This window comes from Rhinolophus sinicus, linkage group LG02 (genome assembly GCF_036562045.2).
Source record: "Rhinolophus sinicus isolate RSC01 linkage group LG02, ASM3656204v1, whole genome shotgun sequence".
NCBI lineage: Eukaryota > Metazoa > Chordata > Mammalia > Chiroptera > Rhinolophidae > Rhinolophus > Rhinolophus sinicus.
Window position 1 is genome coordinate 72,900,892 of NC_133752.1, and position 24,908 is coordinate 72,925,799.

The window sequence follows — 24,908 nt, forward strand, 5'->3', positions numbered from 1 at the left end:
ACCAACTGAGCCACCCAACCACCCCCAATAATTTTTGTTTTAAAGCCATCTTGTGAATATGGAGAAATAAACAATCCACCCGTAATTTGTAATCTAAAACTTCCCCATCCATATTTTTACATTTACCTTCTAAGTAGATAGTCTTAATTTTTCACTTCCTTTCCACAATCCCCTTTAGTTATTTTAAAGCAGCCATGGAAAAAAGTATCAAAAGGCCAAATTTTACTAAAAAGCTGAAATGCTCATACCAGTGAAAGAAAGTATGCAAAGATATAGACACATATATATTGGTAGAAGAGTAATAAAAATACCTAACAATTATTAAATAATCATGTCAAGCATGGTTCTAAGTATTTTTACATAAATGAATTCAATTAATCTTCACAGTCACTTAGAGGACAATTATCACAATCATTAGAGATGAAAAAGAACTAAAGCACAAAAGTATTCATTTAAGCTTCTTAAGGTGACAGAGCTAGGAAACGGTGGAGTTGCAATTTGAAGATAAGCATTTCTGTTCCCAAATCCATGCACTTAATGTCCATACTTATTCATTCCACATGGGAAAATATTAAGTGGGATAAAGAAAGCAGCATGTTTGTATCAACCTCAAATAGACAGGCACACACATCAAGCAGACAGACAAAACATTTACAGAAAAAAATATAAAATGTTAATAGTGACTGTTTTGTCTGTATTGTCTAAAGTTTCAGCTTTTTACAGTGAACATATAAGTATTTTTCTAATCAGAAGAAAATCTATAAGGCAAAATAAAAATTTAAGGAAAGCTACTTGTCGTACATTTAATGGAGTGATCCTATTTTACAAACTATAAGGTCAGTGGTATTAAATGCAGTGCTAACAAAGGGTCCAATTATGACAATGGGCGGCTAGATATTAAAGAGCAATATCCCACACTCCGTGTCATGCACCTCAGTCAAAAAACTGGAACATATGCCAATCAGTGTAAGCCTGATCTGCTATGTATGAATATGCCACATTTCTTTCCATGCAAGTATAGGATTTCCACGCCCAAACAGCCTATTGACAAAGCACTGTTTAAGTCTTTCTTTCACAAACTCATTTACCACAGTAACAGCTCTTGTAAATAACACCAGTAACAAAGGAAGATACCGTGTTGATCAAATTGTTGTTAAATGTATTACTAATTCTTCTTAGCCTAATGAAATGATGATACATAAATCAACTTCAATCTTTCTCCTTTTTTACTAGTGTTATAATCCAATGATGCCATCAAGGGTTTTTATTGAGGTCTACGGTGTTGTGCTTCACTGCTTTTCAGTGATTCTCTCCCTCCTTCCCCATTAGTCTTAAGAACAAGAGATTTTATTCCTTGTGTCCAAAGTTAATTCTTCTGCCTACAACCATTTTTCACTGGTTCCTTTGGAATAATTCCTTTACGAGTAAATCTTTTACCTCAAGAAAAAAAAATGTATAGGTTTTCCTACCTTGCAAAACTAACTAGAAACTTTATCCTACTGTGTCAATGATTTTTGCTATAATGTACAAATATGACAATTATCATCTCTAGACAATAAACTCCTTGAGAGCAGGGACTGTGGTAATTCTCTTATACTAGCTAGTACAGCACTTACAATGAAGAGAATGTACAATAAGTATTAAATTATTTCTCAAATTTAACTACTAGCTCATCAACTTAATACAAACTTTAGTAGGAGTCATGAGTCTTCTTGTCCTATGATTACCCTGGGAGAAAAACTGGTTTGATTTGGATATACCTCAAATTACTTGCATATACCCTGAACCTCTGATTCGACAGCTATCAACAACGTGTTCTTCCTCCAAACAACATCTCCCACATCTTATTTATAAATATAAATTCTCAGCACAAGTTTGATCCTAGGACAACCTCTTTAAGATGCCAAAGTGAAAATACCAAAATGTACATAATTCTTATGAGAGGGGAGGTAATCCAGAGGAAAAGATTAAAACAATAAAAGCACCACTGCCAACAACCAAGAAATAAGAAGTATTTCATTAAGTCCACTACTTGATTATCCCATTCTTTGGTGGGATATGAAAGTAATAGCTATTGAATTTATAACCCATTTGGAGAGGAAAAGATGGACATACACAGATTAAAAGATATATTAATCAGAGATTCCAAATTCTGTGATAACTCTTGATTAATAATAGTATTTTAAAAATCATTTTGTTATAAACAAGTTTCAATTTGTTCTTCTGCCTATATCCTAATGGTAGGGAAGGAGTAAAGCAGGAAAAGATGAAACAAAGAATACAGAAAAGTAGCTTCTATGCCACTGAATTTCCAAAGTGCATCATTATTTTTTAAAATGTGCTTCAAATAGATAGATAAAATAGTTATATTAAAAAAAGTTGCTTCTGGACAAAAGGTGTCTTTCTTCTCCCCTGTCTTCCTATGTGAAAGGGAAACAATGATCCTATGGCTCCCACTCATAGAAAACGTTTGTGCACTATGAGAAAAATTTACTCACGATCGTATCTGGGGTAGGTCCGTTTCTATTTTGTGGCCTGTATTTCGAAAAATTTGTATAGCAGCTTCTGCTACCTTGTCATCTTCCATTCTGAGGCACTGTAACAGGGACTCATATGTCTCTGCAGAGTGGAACGAGGTAGGATGTGTGAAAGACAGAACCTAGAGGAACAGATACAGCTTTATAAATACAGATAATACTTTAATCCATTAAAAGAAGAGAATTATTTACTATTAAAAATATAATTTAAAATCATAGGTTGCATATGCTAACTACACACAACAAAGATTTTTATCTAGTAGCCTGTCTTGCAGTTAGGTGAGGCTAATGAGATACTGACAGAAATACCGTGCAGTATATTCCTTAAGACAGTTGATATACAGCCCTTGCCCTACTTCCTTCTTAACCTCTTGAACTATTCTGATACTGGGAATTCAGAAAATGTTCCTTTTTTATGGTGTGTGTTATTGTGATGTGAACAAAATGTGAACACAAAGCTTTATTTCATTGGCAAAAAGATACTCTGTAAGGAAATATTTTATGTGAAATTCATCACAAAAAGTTCATTCATCATAACTATAAATAAAGAAACCGTTACTGTGGACTTATTTTCCTTTTTAAGGAGGGCACAGCTCACAGTGGCCCACACGGGGATCGAACCAGCAACCTTGGTGTTATCAGCACCACGCTCTAACCAACTGAGCTAACTGGCCACCCCAATATTGTGAACTTTTAATCATGATTACAAACATATAAATAATTGGTCCCTTATTTATTATGACATAAGTCCCAGCCTATCTGTAAGGAATTTAAAGCAAGTTAGATATAACATGTCTACAAAATTAACCTTCCACAAAGCAGAAACCATTTAGTTAGCCTAATATTGGAAATAAGGGTTAAAAGTTGAGAGGGGGAATGGAGTATATAGTTTTCATTAACTTATTCAATAAGCATTTACTTAATGGGCTATACAGTGGAGAGATTGTCCCATTTGGTGAAGTTTACAGTGATAATATTTAGTTATAAGGTTTTAATTCTTTACAGGAAAATGGAGAATTAAATTTGAAACACTAAATCAAACCTAATAAAAACGTTTACCTTAAAGGTGATTTCATTCTTAAAACTATTTAAAAATATAACCCCATTATTAAAAATATAATTAATTAGGGAGGCAGGATGACTCAGTTGGTTAGAGCGCCGAGCTCTGAACAACAGGGTTGCCAGTTCAATTCCCACATGGGCCAGTGAGCTGCACCCTCCACAACTAGATTGAAGACAACAAGCCACCGCTGAGCTTCTGGAGAGGTGGCTGGATGGCTCAGTTACAAGGTTACCGGTTCAATTCCCGCATGGGATGTTGGGCTGCGCCCCCTGCAACTAAGATTGAAAACGGCTACTGGACTTGGAGCTGAGCGACCCTGGAGAAACACACAGTTTCCCAATATTCCCCCCGCCAAATAAGTAATTAATTAATTAATTAAAATATTTTGCATAAAGCATCATATCAATTCTTTCCATGAAATGATATTTAAGACCACTCCAATTCAATCCATCACACTCTTTTCTATCTAACATTCACTGCGCTGATTTGTCTCTTCTCCTTTAGTTTATATGTTGTAGTGGTCTAAACGTCTCTTTGCCTACAATTTCTCCTCCTCTTTATTCCATCCAATGAAAGTTCTATCAAATGCTGTATCACATTAAAAACAAGGTTAAAAGGCCCAATAGTACCTTTCTGGCCCAGTGGTACTCCACAATCTGGAACCAACCTCGTCTCCCATTACTTTCCAATCACTCCCTTTATCTAACAAGACTAGATTCCCAATGATCCCTAAAATATGCCCAGAATTATTCTTTGATGATGCTGTGTTTCTCCTAGATAAACCATATCTTGTTCAAAGTCTTGCCTGACCTGTCTCTTACTAATTGCTCAATTATCTGACTTCTTTGGCATCTATTAAAATTACCAATTGTTCAAAAATTCCCTGATCAGACAGATGCTGTCATATAATTCCTATGAGCAAGTTCTTTGAAAAGTAACACCAACCAGATCATTTAGCACATATTGTTACGAGAACAGCAGGCATGCAAACGATCAATGCAACAGCAAAAACGAAAAACCATTGTGTTATAACGTAAAATAATTAGATTGTTATAATGTAAAAAACAACACATTATTTTTATAAAATGATTTCTACCAAAAATTTAAAGCTTTTGAATAGTTTCCAATGAAATAAAACCTGACTCTTGTGTATCCTTAAAGAAATTTAATTTATGACCACTGAAATGCTTGAGACAAAACTATTTCAAAAATACCTTAAGAAGTTCAAGTCCGGAACGAATAGCTGTATCTGGACTTACACCCTCCTCTTCATCATCTGCTGTACCCTCTATTGATTTGTTCATCAGTTTTACTAGTGCACTATTAAAATAAGAAAATTTAAATTAGTAACACTACTAGATTGGTAACTGTATCCTATTTGCATTGTGGCAGAACATACACAGAATCTAAACATCAGATTCAAATAAGTTTCTGAGGGAAAGTTATTTTGTGGCTTTTAAAACTTTGCTCTCTGCTTGACAGCTGAGATTATTTTTAGTTTATCTCCCTCCCCCACTCCCAAACACAATGTATAATAATAACTCTACTAGAAAACAATGAAACTAAAATTAAATGACACACGTCAGAAATATATTTATATAAGCAATTTAATATTAATTTCCATATGTAAAGGGAATTTCTTACAATTTTAAGAAAACCAGTAAGATGGTAGTAGCTAAATGGACAAAAGACAATTAACCCAAAGCAAAAAACAAAGGAATTAAATTAATCACTGGTAATTAATTATTAATCAGTAATTTCATTCTAAAATTTGTGGAAAGCAGTTCATCAGAAGCATCAGGTTATATTCATAAACAAATTCATCAATTAAAAATTATTTAATTGTCCAATATAATTGTCCAAATTATTTAATTGTTAGGTATATTTGATTAGTTTTTCAAATATACCTAACCACCACAAAAATGGAATATCATCTGGTCAATAACAATCAGACTATGTAGCAACATAGTACTCTTTTAAGTAAAAGCTGATGTGATTTTTGGTTTTGAGACTGTTTCCTTATCAGTAAACCAAAGAAAATACTGCCTCATTTTGAGGACATTAAATTATTTCAGCAAATGGCTTGGTACATAGTAAATATTCAACAAATGGAAGTTATTCATAAAAGAAAGGTTTAGGTTTAATATTTCCTTTGGTGTTATTATTAATAAAGTACAAAATATATATAAGATGCATAGATTTTGAAATTTAAACCACATCACAAGAATAATTTTAAAACTTCGATATCTTCAAGTGATACAAAAACATTTTTTTTTTAAAACAAATTGGATGTGTGTGTGTATTTATCCATTCACCAACTGATGGACAGTGCGTTTTTACTACTTTTTGCCTATTATGATAATGTTGCTATAAACATTCATATGTAGGTTTTGTATAGACATTTTTATTTTTCTTGGGCATGTATTTATAAGAACAGAATTGCTGGGTCACATGGTAATTCTATGTTTAACTTTTTGAGGAATTGCCAAACTGTTTGTCAATGCTGCTCCACCATTTTACATTCCTACCAGCAATATACGAGGGTTCTAATCACTGCAGCTCATCTGTCTTTTTGATTATAGCCACAAAAAACTGCCCAATGTCCCTTCTGTGGTCAATCCCTTTTCCCAAGCTGGCAATCACTGACCTGGTTTATGTCATTATAATTTTACCTTTTCCAAATTTAATATATTTTGGGTCTGACATCTTTTATAAATGATGAAATGCTTTTGGAATTCCACCATGTTCTTCACTGTAATTTGAATTTGTATTTTCTTAATGAGTAATAATGGTGATTGTCTTTTCTTATGCTTATTTACTATTTGTACATCTTATTAGGCAAAGTGTTCAAATCTTTTGCTTTAAATTATTTGTCTTTTTCTTAAAGATTTTTATTAAAATAAATATAACATACAATATTATATTAGTTTCAGGTATACACCACAGTTATTCAACAATTAAATACCTAAAGAAGTGATCACCAGATAAGTCCAGAAACTATCTGATACTGTACCATACTACCACAATTCCCTACGCTGTACATTACATCCCCACGATGTATTTATTTTATACCTAAAAATCTGAATCTCTTATTTCCCTTCACTTTTCCCTCCCTTTTTAAATTTTACAATTAAAAATTACATTCAATATTATTTTACATTAATTTCAGGTGTACAACATAGTGGCTAGACATTTATATAATTTACAGTGATCCCCCCGATTAGTCTAGTGCCCAACTGACACTACATGTAGTTATTACAATATTGTTGACTATATTCTCTATGTTGTACCTTATATCTCCATAACTATTTTGTAACCACCAATCTGTACTTCTTAATCCCTTCTTCTCCTTTTCACTCTACCTAGCAACCCCCTCCCGCCTTTCACCCCAATAAATCTAGTACCCACCTAATATCATACATAGTTATTACAATATTACTGACTCTATTCCTTATGCTATACCCTACATCCTCATGACTACTGTGTAACAACCAATTTGTACTTCTTGATCCTTTCCCCTTTTTCACCCACCCCCATAACCCCTCTCCTATCTGGCAACCATCAAAATGTTGTCTGTGTCTATGACTTTGTTTCTGTTTTGTTTATTTTGTTCTTTAGATTCCACATATAAGGGAACTCACAGTGCATCTGTCTTTCTCTGTCTGACATACTCCACTCAGATTCATCCATACCATCACAGATGACAAGAACCCATTCCTTTCTATGGCCAAGCAATATTCCATTGTATATTTGTACCACCTAGTCTCTATCCATCCATCCACGGACTAGCAAATCAATACAACAATACATCATGATCATGTGGAGTTCATTCCAGGGGCACAAGAACAGCTGAACACACTCAAATTGATCAACGTGATACACAACATAAACATAAGATAAAAATCATCTGATTATATCAATAGATGCAGAAGAAGCATTTGACAAGATACAACATCCATTTAGGATTAAAACACTTAACAAAATGGGTACAGAAGGAAAGAACCTCAACATAGAAAAGGCCATATGTGACAAAACCTCAGCTAATATCATACTTTATGGTGAAAAACTGAAAGCTTTCCCTCTAAAATCAGGAACAAGACAGAGTTGCCCCGTCACCACTGTTACTCAACATAGTGTTGGAAGTCCTCACCGGAGCAATCAGGCAAGAGAAAGAAAGAAAAGGCATCCAAATTAGGAATAAAGAAGTCAAACTGTGACTGTTTGCAGATGACATGATTCTTTATATAGAAAACCCTAAAGACGCCACCAAAAAGCTATCAGAAACAATAAACAAATACAGTCAAGTTGCCAGATACATAATTAATGTACAAAAATCCACTGTATTCCTATGCTAACAATGAAATTTCAGAAACAGAAATGGAAAAAACAATTCCTTTTGCAATTGTATCAAAAAGAATACAATACCTAGGAATAAACTTAACAAAGGATGTGAAGGACGTATACACTGAAAACTGTAAGACATTCTTAAAATAAATTGAAACACAAAGAAATAGAAAGACATTCCGTGCTCATGGATTGGAAGAATCAACATAGTTAAAATAGCCATATTACCCAAACCAATACACAGATTTCATGTAATCCCCATCAAAATTCCAATGTCATTTTTTAAAGAAATAGAACAACCACAACAAAATCATCAGATTTGTATGGAATCACAAAAGACCCTGAATAGCCAAAGCAATCCTAAGAAAAAAGAACAAGGTTGGAGGTATCACACTCCCTGACTTTAGCTTGTACTACCAAGTGACAATAATCAAAGCAGCATAGTACTGGCAGAAAAACAGACATACAGACCAATTGAATAGAACTGAGAACCCAGAAATAAACCCACATACATATGGACAGATAATTTTTGACAAAGGAGCCAAAAACATACAACAGAGAAAAGAAAGCCTCTTCAATAAATGGTGCTGGGGAAATTGAAAATCCACATGTAAAAGAATGAAACTAGGCTGCTGTCACGATATACCAAAATTAACTCAAAATGGATCAAAGATCTAAACATAAGACCTGAAACAATAAACTGCATAGAAAAAAACATAGGTACTAAACTTATAGGCCTTGGGTGCAAAGAGGATTTTATGAATTTGACTTCCAAGGCAAGGGAAGTAAAGGCAGAAATAAATGAATGGGACTACAGTGTTTCCCTGAAAATAAGACCTAGCCAGACCATTGGCTCTAATGGAACAAAAATTAATATAAGACCCAGTTTTATATTATATACGACCCAGTATTTTATTATATTAATTATATTATATTATATATGACCCGGTTTTATATTATATTAAAATAAGACTGGGTCTTATATTAATTTTTGCTCCAAAAGATGCATTAGAGCTGATGGTTTGGCTAGGTCTTATTTTTGGGGAAACACGGTATATCAAATTACAAGGTTCTGCACAGTAAATGAAACCATCAACAAAACAAAGAGGCAATCAACCAAATGGGAGAAGATATTTCAAACAACGCCTCCCAGAAGGAGCTAATATCCAAAATATATAAAGAATTCATACAACTCAACAACAAAAAACCCAAACAATCCAATTAAAAAATGGGCAGAGGACCTGAACAGACACTTCTCCCAAGAAGACATACAAACAGCCAACAGATATATGAAAAAATGCTCAACTTCACTAGGTAATAAGGAAATGCAAATTAAAACGACAATGAGGTATCACTTCACTTCTGTTAGAATGGCTATCATCAATAAGACAAATAACTAGTGTTGGAGAGGCTGTGGAGAAAAAGGAACCCTCATACACTGTTGGTAGGAATGTAAACTGGGGCAGCCACTACCGAAAACAGTATGGAGGGTCCTCAAGAACTTAAGAATAGAATTATCATATGACCCAGCAATCCCTCTCCTGGGTATCTATCCCCCAAAATATGAAAACATTTATCCATGAAGATATATGTCCCCCAATGTTGACAACTGCCTTATTCATGGTGGCCAAGACATGGAAAACAACCAAAGTGTCCTTCGATAGATGACTGGATAAAGATGTGGTACATATACACAATGGAATACTACTCTGCTATAAGAAAAGATGAAATACTGCCATTTGCAACAACATGGATGGATTTTGAGGTGATTATGCTAAGTGACATAAATCAGACAGAAAAAGTTGAGAACCATACGACTTCACTCATATGTGGGATATAAAACTGAAACAACAAAGGAACAAGATAAACAAAGAAACAAAAACTCACAGACACAGGCAAGTTTAGTTCAGAGAGCAAGGGGAAAGAGGGGGTGGTGGAAAAGGGATCAAATATACGGTGACAAAATAAGAACTGACTCTAGGTGATGAACACACAGTGCAATATATAGATGACGAATTTCAGAAATGTACACTTGAAACGTATATAATTTTACTAAGCAATGTCACCCCAATAAATTCAATAAAAAATTTTAATCTATAAAAACAAAAGACCTTTTTACATGCTTACTCCCTATCTATCATCTCATTTTTCTCCTTTACTTTTATAGCTAGTCTGTGTCCCCACATCCCAATATATCTCCTAAAGCAGAGTTTAGAGATGTATGACAAGAGATTTAGCCCCTTGATTTTCACAGACCTCAAGGTTGCCAAGTGGGATCTAGTGGGCTCATAGTGAGCTAGGCCACTCACCTCCAGGACTTGAGCAGTCTTCACTGCTCAAATGTTATCATTTGCTCTGTATACCATGATGTGGATGCTGGGAAGAACTATCCCATGCGCTTCTTAATCAATGGTAAACTGGATTTGCCCTTGCTACCCTGAAAAAACTATTCTGGTTATTGTATGAGTTTCTTTCCTTTTTCTAAGTCCAATGGATGCTTTTATTACCTGTTTTACTTCTGGGTGTATCTGACCCTCTCCACTTTTTAGTCCCTCTTTGGCATTTGTGATATCACCCTTTCCTAATTCGCCACTTTTGACTATGCATCCCTAAAAAAAATTTTTTTTTTTTAATTTTATGGAATTCCTTATCTTCTGTCAGCCTTTTAATTGTTAATTTTCCTCAGGATTCAATCCTCAAGCTTTTCTTAACTTTTACCTTCTCCCCTAGGTTTCAAACATTATTACAATCACTACTTCATTTTCATGTTCATTTTCAACCACATTTTCAGACAAAAAACTAGCATAGCATACAAGTCTTGGAGGTAGGGGGGTATTTAAGAGGACTTTCTACTATCCTCAATCCTTCATCCCAAATCCTTCGTTATGGTTGAAGTACAGGCAGTTTTCTAAGTATTTCTTGATCCTTTTACTTTTGTTTTTTTGTGTCTGCCATTTTTCCTTCCTAGAATAGCTAGCTACTAACATTTGTTAAGCATTTACTATGGGTGAGGCACTTACTATGTGCTGAGTGTTTTACATATCCGTATGTTATTTAATCCTCTCACCAACTTCAGTGTCTAGTAATTATTATTGCCTTTATTTTAAAGATAAAGAAATTAAAGCTTAGACTATCTTAAATTATCTACCCAAGACCACAGGCTAGTGGTTTAGACTGCTATTCCCCAGCAATCTTCACCTGGCTACTCTCTGTAATTCCTACATATCTTTCACTACCCATTATATGTACCATGTATTTCAGGCAATCCCCTAAACAAATCCATTCCCAGTTACCCAATGTACTTTACCAATCACTCTGTTAAATGTATGTTAAATAAATACACTAACCCTCTATTTGCAATTTAATATTCCTTGAAGATATGGTTGCATAAAAGAAATACTGCAAGACATATATTTCTCATTAAAATTTATAAATTGGAATTTTGCATAAAATAGTGTCTTAGAAATCCTAACCATAGTCAATTACTCTGAGCCCAAATAACCCATAATACTACTGAAAAAAAACTGAGGTTTTGGTCTTTTAAGACTGGAGCTAAATATTAGCTTATTCTAATTTACTGAAGTAATAAAACCCTGTGAGGCCTCATGAAGACAAACAGCAAAGGTTTCCTGACACCATTATATGTCTCTTTCAAAATCAATATGCAAAGGCAAAAATGCCTGTGTCTATTGTATCCTTGATTTACCTCACTGAAATCAAATGGTATAAATAAAGGACATTGACATTGAAATGATAAATCTAGGTTTAAGTTACGATTTTTGCCATGACCCAACTGTGAACTTTCGCAAAACCTTAGTTTTGTTATTTGCAAATAAGGAACTTAAAGGATAAGAAAATCTTAGAAAGAAAAAAAGTAGACAAATATCTCTACTATGGGCTGAACTGCATACCCCCAAATCCATATGTTGAAGTCCTAAACACTAGCACCTCAAAGTGTATTGTATTTGGAAATAGGGTCTTTACAGAGCTAATTAAGGTAAAATGAGGTCAAATGGGTGAGCCATAATCCAATATGACCGTTTTCCTAATATAAAGAGGAGATAAGACATAGACAGGCGAGACCATATGAGGAGACAGCCATCTGCAAGCCAAGGAAAGATTTCAGAAAAAATTAAATGTGCTGATAACTTGATCTTGGACTTCTAGACTCCAGAACCTTGAGCAATCAATTTCTGTTGTTTAAGTCACTTAGTCTGTGGTATTTTGTTACAGGAGCCCTAGAAAACTAATACAACTGGCATTTCAATATACCAACGTAGTGATTCACCAAAGTAAGGTCAAACTAATAGCTAGAATTAGGCCTCCTAATCCAAAGCTGTTTGGAAAAAGAAGCAATAAGTGCTACTTAGTAATTCAATATGATAAAAATATATAGTTTATCTACTGGAAAAATGATTAGTGCAAGGAAAAGTATTCACAGAACTCTACAACATGAAATTAGTAGAAACAACAAGAGTACATGAAATTGTGGGAACAGTTAATAAAAAGCAATAGCTGTAAATGTGTATTATGCCAGGCTGCTTAGTTTTTAAGTATTATCACTAATTCTCACAATCATCCAAAAGGAGACATTATACTATACTAAAATAAAAAATAAATTAGAAACTCAGATAAATTAGAGGGCTTTTTCCAAAGCTGGAAAGCTGGTAAGTAGTAGACACAGGTTTTGAAACCAGATTAGTCTAATTGTAATCTTGTGCTCTTTTCAAAATATTATATTGTTTTCACATATCTAAATAATGTGTTTACATATGTGAAACATATTGTTTAGATATGTGATATAATACGTACTAAAAAATATTATGTGATCATTAAAATGGTAAAGAAAACTCAAAGGTTGATTGATAGCTTACAGATTAAAATTTCTCCTCTCTGTTCTTGTATTCTAGGTATTCTTTAATGAACACATATAGGCTAAAAATAAACACAAGAACTCTTAAAAAACAGAAAGCACTGAAGTACGCCAAAGACTGGAAAATGAGCAAGCCCTTCTTTCAACCTGAACGATGCATGCTTGTCATTAAAATGGTGTACAGGGAATTTTTAGTTCTCCTTAGGGATCCAGAATTTAAACTTACAATACTGTAGTTTCATATATGTTATTTTTGAATGAATGTATTTCCTAGCTTACCTTATGGCTTCTGAATCAATGTGCACAGGTGCAATTCTTTCCAACAAAAACTTGACCATCTCTAGAAAAGGATTTGTTGGCTGCTTAGGATTTGCAAGTTTCCGAGCTATTTCTCTCTATAAAAAGGAAAGAGTTTTACCATAAGTATGATTAAGTTTCATGTTTTTCAAAATAAAAATGATTGTAGGCATCAAAGTGTTTAAAGATTCAAAACGAGCAGAAGTAAAAAAAAAACACCAAAAACTTCTGCTTTAGACTCTGACTAAAATTATATACTGATTAAGCAATCACTGTAAAATCTGGACTGTGGAGAACAAAAAGGAGATAACGTGGTACGACTTAGGTCTTTTGTCTCATATTTCTCCCATGAAATTATTGTTTAGTAAATAATTTTTCTAATGCTGTACTTTAAAAAAAATAAACAAACCAGTGTATACTTTCATGGGTATGTTTAATTGGTTTCTTTTTTTTTTTTTTTTTAAAGTAAATGCGTGTGCTTGTAGATGTGTACAGGTATGGAGATACTATATCTTTTTTTTTTTTTAATTTTTATTGGGGAACAGTGTTTCTCCAGGGCCCATCAGCTCCAAGTCGTTGTCCTTCAATCTAGTTGTGGAGGGCGCAGCTCAGCTCCAAGTCCAGTTGCTGTTTTCAACCTTTAGTTGTAGGGGGTGCAGCCCACCATCCCATGCAGGACTTCAACCAGCAACCTTGTTGTTAAGAGCTTGCGCTCTAACGGAGTCATCTGGCTATCTGGGAGCTGAGCCGCAGCTCACTGGCCCATGTGGGAATTGAACCAGCAACCCTGTTGTTCAGAGCTTGTGCTCTAACCAACTGAGCCATCCGGCCACCCTAAGTGATTTATTTCATAATTTGAGAGAATATTGTTTTATTTCAGTAAATTTGTTTTTATAAAGAGGGAGAGGTTCACAAATGTATAAATATTTATAGAGTTTTTCCAGTTCTGGAAGAACATAGCTGAGTTTGAAGATGGTGGCATTACATTAAGTAGCTCCTACAAAGAAAAGACATTATTGCTGGAAGTTTCTAAACAATATAAAGACTTAATGACTATGGGGCTGATCCCCCAAAGACAAGGTTAAGTTCACAATGTGCTGGGCACTGGGTAAAGAAATTTAATAACAAGGCTTTTAATGGAATACCTCTGATGAGTAAATGTAAATTTCAGCTGAGAAGATAATGCACATTAAAAACTATAAAGCAATTACAAATAATAGTCATTCTACAAGTTTTTTTAAATACAAAAGAACATTTTGGTGATATAAGATCAGGGGGACAAAGGAGAAAGGAAAAAAATTTCTATTGTAGTTTCAGTGACATCTTGTCACAAATTAATTGTAAAGGTCGTATTAAATTAGATACCATACATATTTGTTATCAGAGTCCAAAGGACTGAGATTCTAAAGAAAACTTAGTCATTAAGAGATACCTGATTTATTTTGCAGGCTGTAATTAACTGAGCAAAATTTCAGCATTTAAAAAATTAAAAATATTTTAGTCAGCGCTTAGTTCTTACATACTTTGCTCTAAGCCACAGGTACACATTTTAAATCTGAATTTAAATAGTGTACTATTTTTTTAAATCAAATTTATTTTATGTAGGTCTCCCCAAAAAGGGATATTCCCCCCCAGTAAAATAATTTGGTTGCTTTAACCTAAGGTAAAGTTAGTGACTGTCTAACAACAAAGTCTATTAGGAAATTGGTAGGCAAACAATATAGTCAGTACTTTGGAATTGGTTAGTAAAAATTGGGGAAACTAAGAATTAGGAGACAGTTATAGTACTTCATATAGGTGTAGAAAAAATAAAAAAGGAAATGCTTAAGGGAAAATGAATTCACAATTATTTAAACAGTAATAGCACTATATAAGATATACCTATGTATATAAACAATAATACTAGACAGTTTTAAAAACCTCACATTTTGGTATTTCCACCTAACAATCTTACATTTAAGTAATCCTTCTTAACATTTTATATATGTAATGTTTAGGTAACTCTCATAACAATTATTTACAAATATTTTGTGTGACAACATTAAGTATTACTGAGAATAAGCAGCAAGCCAAATCAGTTTGTGGCAGGTAAATAGCAACAAATACAGTTTCCTAGTTTTCTTTACACATTCAAGAAAAAAAAGGTACCCACACATACTTCTAATACACAAACAGAAACATCTAAGACTGATAAGGAGTTTTATAACCAAAAAGTAGTTGAGGTAGCTCCAAACTGAAGTATCTAACCATATGTAATCCTTTTAGGAAATGACTTCAGAAAAAGAAAATAAATTCTTTCGTATCTCTGATAATGTTTCAGAAATTTCTGATGAAACCTATGCTGCTACCATGGCAGATTGATTTTACTACTACTAATACATATTTACTAGTTACAGGAGTTTTTTAGTATACTAAGCACTCTTAAGGGATATCAAAGAAATAGCCCCTATTCTCAACAGGCTTATAATTTATCAATCCTGTCATTACGAAAAACTTTCAAAGAGCTTAAATGTATATATTCGTTAAAAAAAGTAGTATTCTTCCATGTACAGAGTATTTCCCTGTTGTATATTTTGTTTTCCTAGCTACTTAAAATGACTCCTAAGAGGATTTAATATTATCAGTATTTTTTTGTAGTTGTAATCAGTAAACTAGCCAAAGCAATTTCTCACAAGAAGCAATTTCTAAAGGTTTAACTTTCATGTTACAGTGACCTATTTTTTTTGGGTTCCTGGACCCACTGCCAATGTGAGGGGTGGAGTTCTCCCCACCAACAAGCGATTCTTTGGACATCATCGGCAGGGAGTCCTAGAAATCAACTCAATTCTGACACTATCTACCCAGAGATAACATCAGATCCCACAGTTTAGGGGTTCAGTTTGTGGGACTCCACCCTCACCCCGACTCCAGGTTGTTACCCTTACTTCTGACTGCCTGCCTATAAATGAGAGGTTCCTGTGACCCATCTCCTTTCTTGGGTTTTATTCATTTGCTAGAGCATCTTATAACTCAGAGAAACATTTTAATTACTAGGTCACAGGTTTATTATTAAAAGGATGCATATAACTCAGGAACAATCAGATGGAAGAGATGCACAGGGCAAGGTATGGGGAAAGGATGCACAGCTTCTATGCCCTCTACGAGTATGCCACTTTCCCCAGATCTCCACATGTTTACCAACCTGGAAGCCCTCTAAACCCTGTCCTTTGGGAGTTTTATGGAGGCTTCACTATATAGGCATGATTGATTAAATCACTGGCCAACGGTGACTGAACCAAACCTTCAGCCCCTCCCACCTCCCCAGAGGTTGGAGAGTGGGACTGAAAGTTCTAACCACCTAATCACGCGGTTGGCTCCACTGGCAACCACTGGCAACTTTAGGTGAGTTCCAAAAGTCACTTCCTTAAACATAACAAAAACTTGTTGCTTTCAATACTTAGGAAATCCCAAGGGTTTTAGGAGCTCTGTGCCAGAAACAGGGTAGAAGATCAAATATGTATTTCTTATTATAAATCACAATATCATACCTGTGTATCATTCTCATTAAATTATAGAAAAGGTTAAACTGAAAGAAAAAAGGAAGCATTCTATGATTGTTACTAAATAGCGTACGTGAGCATCTCTGTCCCCTTTCATTCTTTTCTTCTCTACCTCCTCCAGGAGATAGAACTGTGCTAATATATACCAACTAGGCCTAAATCTCAGATTTCTAAACACGACTGCTGAGAGGACACACCTCACACCTTGTTATCTTCTCCTATCCCTAAAGCATCTCCTCTGATATCCAGTCACCCAACGTAGAAATACGGCAGTCATTCCTGACATAGGACTAATTCCTACTCATCCTTGAAGATTCAAGTCAGGAGTCATTTATTCTAGAACAATCAAGGGGTGGCCGGTTAGCTCAGTTAGTTAGAGCATGCTGCTAATTACACCAAGGTTGCCGGTTCAATCCCTTCGATCCCGGCACAGGCCACTGTGAGCTGCACCCTCCTTAAAAAAGAAGCACAGCTCTAAAACAAGCGATTCCCTATTCTACTCCTGGGAGACGAGTATTGTTCCTTTGTGTTACCGAAGCACATGATTATATCAAAATACTTACTACACTGTATTCTCTACTGATGTATTTGCCTGCCTCTGTCACTTAAACTGCAACCTCAGTGAGAGACCAAGATAATACTATTTATTAAATTATGCAGTGAATTATAATGATGTACGCTTAAGGGACAAAATAAAATTTGGACTACAATGCACATCCGGATAATCCTGTAAGGAAGGGTTTTTTTAAGTGTGGTCTGTGAACTACTCCTATCAGAATCACTGAAACTTCGTTAAAAGATGGAGATTCATGATCCTATCCCAGACCTACCCTTAAGAATTCCCAGTGTTTGTCATATATACCGTAAGAATGATCATTTATTTATATCTTATAGGGCAGTACAGGGGGCCCTGTATTAGGACATAGATAAATGTCATTTTATCTTATTCTTTTAACAATCCTATGAGGTTGATAATATCCATAGATGAAGAAAATGAGGCTCAGAAATACTGAGCAACTAACTAAAGGTCACACTAGTAATAAACGGTATAGCTGAAAGTCAAACCCAGGAATATCTCAAATGGTGAATTAACAAGCTTTCTAGAGAAATCTTAAAATTTGGGAACCATGGTCATAGGAAGGCACTAGAGCATAAAATAGTAGAGCAGAAGCTATGACAAATATGTGATCCTTCACTAGAACCAAGGTGTGGAAACTCAAGATCTGAAGTCCAAAGGGAAAGGAAATCTTCTTGCACATATTTCAGTACCATTACTCGCCCTCCCTCACTATAGCATCATGGATGTATGTATTAATCCCTAGTATGTGTCTACTGTCATTCCTTGCTCAAAGCATTTTTGCTGAAAAATTTCAGGAATGGAACTGAGACAAAAGGGGAGAAAAATATTATACCTCCATTTCTATTAACTGTTTCTGTTACTGAGTAATGTTCACCTTTTGAGAAGAGGTGATTGTCATTTAGCAAAAAAGGAGGTGGTGGTGAAGTACACATAGCGGGGGGACAGAGGAGGGACTTTCGAGGATGGAATGAAAGCTACATAGAATGACAGAAACTAAATTTTATGTTTGTATATTCCTTCATTCTTTTCCTCTACCTCAGAATGAAACTATAATATTAGGAAAAAAGGAATGTGGATAACTAATATTAGTAGCCCTCAGGGGGAAAAAAAAAGATACAGATATTCTAGAAAATGGCAAAAAGTATTCTAACAGTGGTCATTTTCCTGAGCATGTAAAGGATATTATTTTAAGTTCTACTTCACACATGAGAATGTAACAGATAAGTTTATATAATGTTCTCAGAATACACAATGCTAACATTAAGAGCTAAAAGAGAAGTCACTGTGATACCACCCACCAAAGAAAACGAAAAAATGTGAAGAGTAGAAATTTTTTCTTATGGAATAGAGTTCTATTAGCTATTTTGTGGCTCATTACTTAAATATCCTCAGAGCAACCTCCCTCTCAAAAGGTATTATTATCATACCCTTTCCAATACAAGTGTAGACTTCATCTCTGTTTTCCTGGTTTCTAAAATCAGCAGCACTGATTAGATAGCTGTAGTATTCACCTTGAGATGTTTTGGTTACAAACATCTGTTTTTCATATACTTTTTGGATTTTAAAACTCTTATTAGATATTTCTGGTCTGACAAATAGGAGGGATTCATGTTATTTCCATTTTTTTTTTCAAATTCAAGCTCAATTCCTGTTTTCTCTCGGAACAAAAATACCACTTGATTGTTCTTTCTCAAGGTCCATGTTTCTTGAGCAGAACTCAGCTTGCACTGGCTCTTCTTGCAAATGATGGAATGTATAGAAAGAACACTATCATGGATCTATGAGATTTAAACTCTACCTGCAGCTCAGCCACTATAACAAGCTGTGAAACACTGGATGACAAACTTCGCCTCCTTAAAATTCAATGTCCTTAAAATGAATTACTCGTAGGTAATTCAGAGCTTACAATATTGTTAAATTCACACAAACCAAGTATTTCTTAAGGTAATGTCAAGCTATTTCATTCTAGGATCCAATTATATTAATAGATGACCTGCAGGATGCAGTACTCTGGAACCATAATTCTCAATGCTACGGAAGTAAATGAAACCTTTAAATGTTCTTAGCAAACCACCTAGCTTCAAAAGTGCAAAGGTTGAGGCAGTCTGGGGACTTGGTACATCCATATCCCTAAGGCTCAACAGGACAGTCCACTGTGTCCTAAATTGGCTTCCCCTATCTCTTCCTAATTATTGATCTTTTTAGATACACTCAGACACTCTCTATCCCTACACTGAATAAAAAATACCTACTCCATGCTCCTAAACAATTTTGTATATACATCTATGATAGTCCTTATATTATCACATACTTAAATAATTATCCCATACTAATTCTTTCTAGAACAAAGTTAGACATAAATATGTGAAATTTTCTTTCTCTTACTCATCTCTGTAAGCCTGATCCTAAGAATAGTGTTTGTCATATATGTATAATACCATAGAAATACAATGTACTTAAATCTTAAAGGGCAGTACAGGGCCATGTATTAGGAGACACACGGAGACACACACACACACACACACACACACACTATAGTCTAACAATCCTACAAAGTTAATATTTATAGACGAGGAAAATGAGGCTCAAAAATACTGAAGAACTTTGCTGAATAAATGAATGAATAAAGTTTTCCTTCCTGATATTTTCAGTGATACTGGTTTTCTATAAAATAGAGTCCAAGAATAGAATGAAGACGAAAGCCTAAATAGGAATTACCTTATCTATAAAAGCATACCAGGCAATATAACTATTGCTGACTTATTGACAAGGGGGAGTTCCATGCTAACACATGGGAGGAGAAAACGCATGCACATAAGCATACAGAGAATTCTAATTTACTTAACAAATGTCTACTAACTACAGAAATCTTGTTCAATTCTGAGAACCAATCTCCTTGGCTTAGTTCTCTAGTGTTTTTCCCGGAATTTGGCTGAAGCGTGGTAAGTAAAGAGGACTAAATTGACCACAGGTAAACTCCTAGGTAATTCAGAGCTCACAATATTGGTAAATCCACACAAAATAATCTCTGTAAAGCAGGTTTTAATGAAATATAAATTTCTATAAGCAAAGTTAGAAGAACAAATGTGAAAGTATAATTTACTAACCACACAAACATCTGCCTGTTTGCATGAACAGGTTGGGCTGATTAATAACTCCAATTGAGAACGCAGTTTCTCATCATCACCAAGAACCTGGTTAAATTTCTTCACAAAATCTTGTGCTTTCCCAGGGTCAGGCAAATTCTCTATAAAATTAAAAGAGAGTCAATATTACATATGTAAAACTCCTCTACTAACTAAAAGGAAGCTGTCTTAAAAATACTGCTGAGCCATCAAAAGACAATCATCCTAACTGGTACTTAGAAATAAAATTATTAAGAAAAAGATGATTTTTCTCTTACTAAGCCTTAAATTGATAGCCCCATTGAGTGAATTATTTGTCTGTTTTGAAATTTATTATATATCCACAGAGTGAATAAACATACTCACTTGCTATGGTCATCAGTTTTCCAAACATGGCAGAACAGTTAGCCTCTGACTGAAATTTAAAACAAAAACAAGAAGTCACATGTGCTAACAAATTTCTGTTAGAAAATCCGTGCTCCATCTTGTATATTTTTTTAAAGTTAAAAAAAAAAAAATTTCATCTCAATATACTCACTAGAAAATGGATTACCGTGTCTAGGATTACCATGTCCACACCCTAAACTGATAACAAAGAATTGTGGAGTAGCAACAACTATTAAGTTAGAACAAACAGAAGGAAAGGAGATGTCAGAAGGAAAAGATGTTTAAAAATTTTTGAAGAGTATACAATTCATAGGAAAATTAATTAGCTGGAAGATTGAACGGAAGCTAATTACCACAATTATATCAAAATTATTGCAAAATCATAAACCAAAGACAATTAACTGAAAATGTGAAGAGTAGAAAATTTATCTTCCTGAATAAAGTTCTACTAGCTATTTTGTGGCCCATTAGTTAACCTCAGAAAATCGTCTTTTCTCCAAAAGGTACTTCTCTTTCCTCCATCACATAAAGGATGACTTTATTATTAAATTTATATGAAACTTGAGTAATTTGGATCAGAAATTAGTAAACTATGGTTCCACAGACCACCTGTTTTTGTTAAAAATTTTGTTGGAACACCATCTTGCCCATTCATGTACATATTGTCTATGACTGTTTTTCCACTACAAAGGCAGAGTTGAGCAGTTCAACAGACTGTACGACTGGCAAATCCTCAATTTTTACTAACTGGTCATTTACAAAAAAAGTTTGCCAATCCTTGCTTTAGTATCCATGGACCGTTTGAGGGGTCTCAGCCTTTGGTTCCCTGGTTAAGACATGTATTCTACCAAACATGAGGTGTGACCAAAAACTACAGTGAATGTTTAAATAAAAAAAATTTATTACAGTAAGAGACACATTGCCATTAACCCCCCTCAAAATACTCCCCCTTGCTTTGAACAAACATACCCCATCGTTCTTGCCACTTTCTGAAGTGGTTCTAGAAGTCCTCTTTTGTGAGTGTCTTTAGTTCTGTTGTCGTGGCTGCCTCAATGTCCTAAATCGATTCAAAACATTTACCTTTCATGGTCATTTTGACTTTGGGGAAGAGCCAGAAGTCACCGGGTGCCAGATCCGGTGAATAAGGTGGATGAGGACACACCGTAATGTTTTTATTGGACAGAAATTGCTGTACCAGAAGTGATGTGTGACACGGAGCCTTTCCATTATGATCACAAAATATGGTGAATGCTGCTACTGAGTGCCATCCAACCAAAAGGCAGGGATATTCAATATAGGAAACGGCACGACGAACCTTAGTAACAGTGTGTGACAAATTTCAACTTGTTGGGTGCATTCAGTAGGGTGTGAGCTACGGTTGAGAGAAGGTATGTTTTAAAGTGTGCTGTAAATCATCCTCCATCATGACACCGCTCTGTGTCATACATCGCTTCCGGTACGGCAATTTCTGTCAAGTAAAAACATTATGGTGTGTCCTCATTCACCTTATTCACTGGATCTGGCACCTTGCAACTTCTGGCTCTTCCCCAAAATGATTCAAAATGATTCAGGATATTGAGGTAGCCACAACAACACAACTAAAGACACTCACAAAAGAGGACTTCGAGAACAGCTCCAGAAAGTGGCAAGAATGATGGGATAAGTGTGTTGGTAGCAAGGGGGAATATTTTGAGGGGTATTAATGACAATGTGTCTTTTACTCTAATAAATTTCTTTTTAATTTAAACATTCACCATATTCTTTGATCACACCTCGTACATTTAGAAGTATTTAGGAGGTCATTCAAGTTTCTTTCCCCCACCTTCTAGAAAATGTTGGGCAGAATTTCTTTAATTTGACTTTGCGATTTTTACAGGATTGATACCTGATTTGCTACTGACTCTCCAATGAAGGATCAAAAAACTCCACTGAAGGAGTAAAAGAAATATAACTTCTAATAGAATTTTATCTTGAGGTTTAACTCTAATTATTTGAAAACTGATAAACTATGTATAATATCTTAGTGTCTAAATATTTGATAAACTAAAAAACACCACTTCTCCTCATGCTGGAAAATAAAATTTTATTATATTCATTTGAAATGGAAATTTAGCTTGGATAACGACAGTAATTATATTTAATGGACATTTGGAAAGTAAGACTTGAGATAGTTTTTGCTTACTTCATTATATATAACTACAGAAAAACTGAACAATGACTAAAACAAACTATGAATTTAAACGAATCATGAACCTACTGTAGGCTGCTTGTGCAAATCCAACAGTTCTCGGACATGACTTCTAAGCATGTTCTGACACTTCCACATTTCATTGAGAGCTCTGTAAATAAAGTTATAAATATGAAAAAAAATTGTATAATATAACAATACTGGTAATTATTCAACTTTACTAATTTTCTTGTTGCATTGTGTGCACCATTCTTCTACATTTACCTAAAATTTAAAGGACCAGAAAATTTACTAGGATTAAGGCAGTTTAGTTTTAAAAAGTTCAATATAAGGCTTCTTACGACAATAAATATATGAGAAGCTTAGAAGGATGAATAGGATCCTGACAGGTACATGAAGGAATTGAAACACATTCTAAGCAGAGGTAGCGAGGATGTTCTGGTACAAAGAAAGATAAAACGTCATCAAAGTACATGGCACATATTGGAAACTGACAAAAAATGATAGGCTTGGAGCACAGAGTATGAGTGGGGGAGCATCACGAAGCTGGAACATACTATAGAAAAGGATCAGATCATGAAGACCTTTTTATGCAAGGCTATAAAGGGGGTACGCATAAAGGGCTACAGATTATTTTAAAATATGAATGATACAGATTTCAAATTTCAATGAGTATGTTTATTCTACACTCTTCTCTCTCCATAAAAGCAGATTTTCTTCTCAACAAACCCACTCCATAATTCCAGGTGGCCAGAGCATCTCTAAGAAATTAGTCCATATCTTGAGTATTCTTTGCCAAATATTCTGAAATACAAACTCAGACTAAAACCTTAGGCCAGGGGTTTACTACCTAGAGTATTAGGAACCACTTACAAATCGTTACCTTTGTGGAATTTCTACTGAAAAAAAGCATGCTCTCAATCTAATGAGGAAACACTGGACAAACCCTAATTGAGACAACATTCTACAAAATAAACGACCTACGCAATACTCCTCCAAAAAATGTTGAAGTCATAAAAGATAAAGAAAGACCAAAGAATGGTTCCAAATTAAGAGACTAGAGACATGACAACTAAATATGCAATGTGTAATCCTACAAAGAGAAAAAAATATCCACAAAGAACGCCATTTGGACAATTGAGGAAATCTAAATACACATTGGATTAGAAAATAATATTGAATCACTGTTAAATCTCCTGATTTTGATAAGGGTACTCTGGTTATATAAGAAATATCCTTGTTCTTAGGGAATATAAACCGGACTTTTTAGGGATAAAGGGATCCAATGTCTGCAAAGTACTTCCAAATAGTTCAAATATGTATGCAGAGATAAAAAAAAAAAAAAAGTATATGCACATAACACAAGTGGTCAAAAATGATGAATCTGGGTAAAGGAGATATAACAATGCTTTGTACGATTCCCACAACTTTTCTGTAAGCTTGAAATTATATGAAAATTAAAGCTATTATATATAAATAGCTGAGGTTCTTATTCAGAAGAATCAGAATTCTCAATGACAGGACTTATTAATATTTACTTTTTAAAATGCTTTATTGAAATGGAGTGACCAATGTCCCAGTTGGCCTGGGACATTCAAGTTCATGCCAGTTGTTCAAACAAAATTATTAATAGTACCTCCTTTCAGTCTCAAAAAACTCCCAGTTTGGACAATCAATCTTATGGTCATTCTACATAGAGGTTATTTGGGTATGTTCGCCTGACAAAGAACCAGTTCTTAGTTCTTAGGCTTAGTATATGGTAAAGCTCCAACAGTATAATTTAGACTCCAGTCAAGAGGTAGACAAAAGATAATTTTGATGTGGGGACTTTGAATCCCCAAAACCATATCACTGACTCAGTTGCCAAATATGGCAGTGCATATAAGAATATTCTTACTTTTAACTTACCCGAACGTATAAGATTTCTCTCTATAAATATTTATCTGAGGTTCTTGATTCAACTAGAAGAAGCAAC

At 34.5% G+C, this 24,908-nt stretch overlaps 1 protein-coding gene across 2 annotated transcripts in view; it reads right to left on the reverse strand.

The window, feature by feature from the left end:
- PDS5A (PDS5 cohesin associated factor A) overlaps positions 1-24,908 on the reverse strand; it is a 111,197-nt gene that overhangs the window by 38,768 nt on the left and 47,521 nt on the right. For both annotated transcript variants that reach the window (XM_019751955.2, XM_019751956.2), the window contains exons 14-19: positions 23,003-23,084; positions 20,725-20,773; positions 20,341-20,480; positions 13,097-13,212; positions 4,815-4,920; positions 2,499-2,659 (exon numbers count right to left, since the gene is read on the reverse strand). In XM_019751955.2, coding sequence (XP_019607514.1) covers positions 2,499-2,659; positions 4,815-4,920; positions 13,097-13,212; positions 20,341-20,480; positions 20,725-20,773; positions 23,003-23,084 — 654 coding nt within the window. The remainder of the gene's footprint in view (positions 1-2,498; positions 2,660-4,814; positions 4,921-13,096; positions 13,213-20,340; positions 20,481-20,724; positions 20,774-23,002; positions 23,085-24,908) is intronic.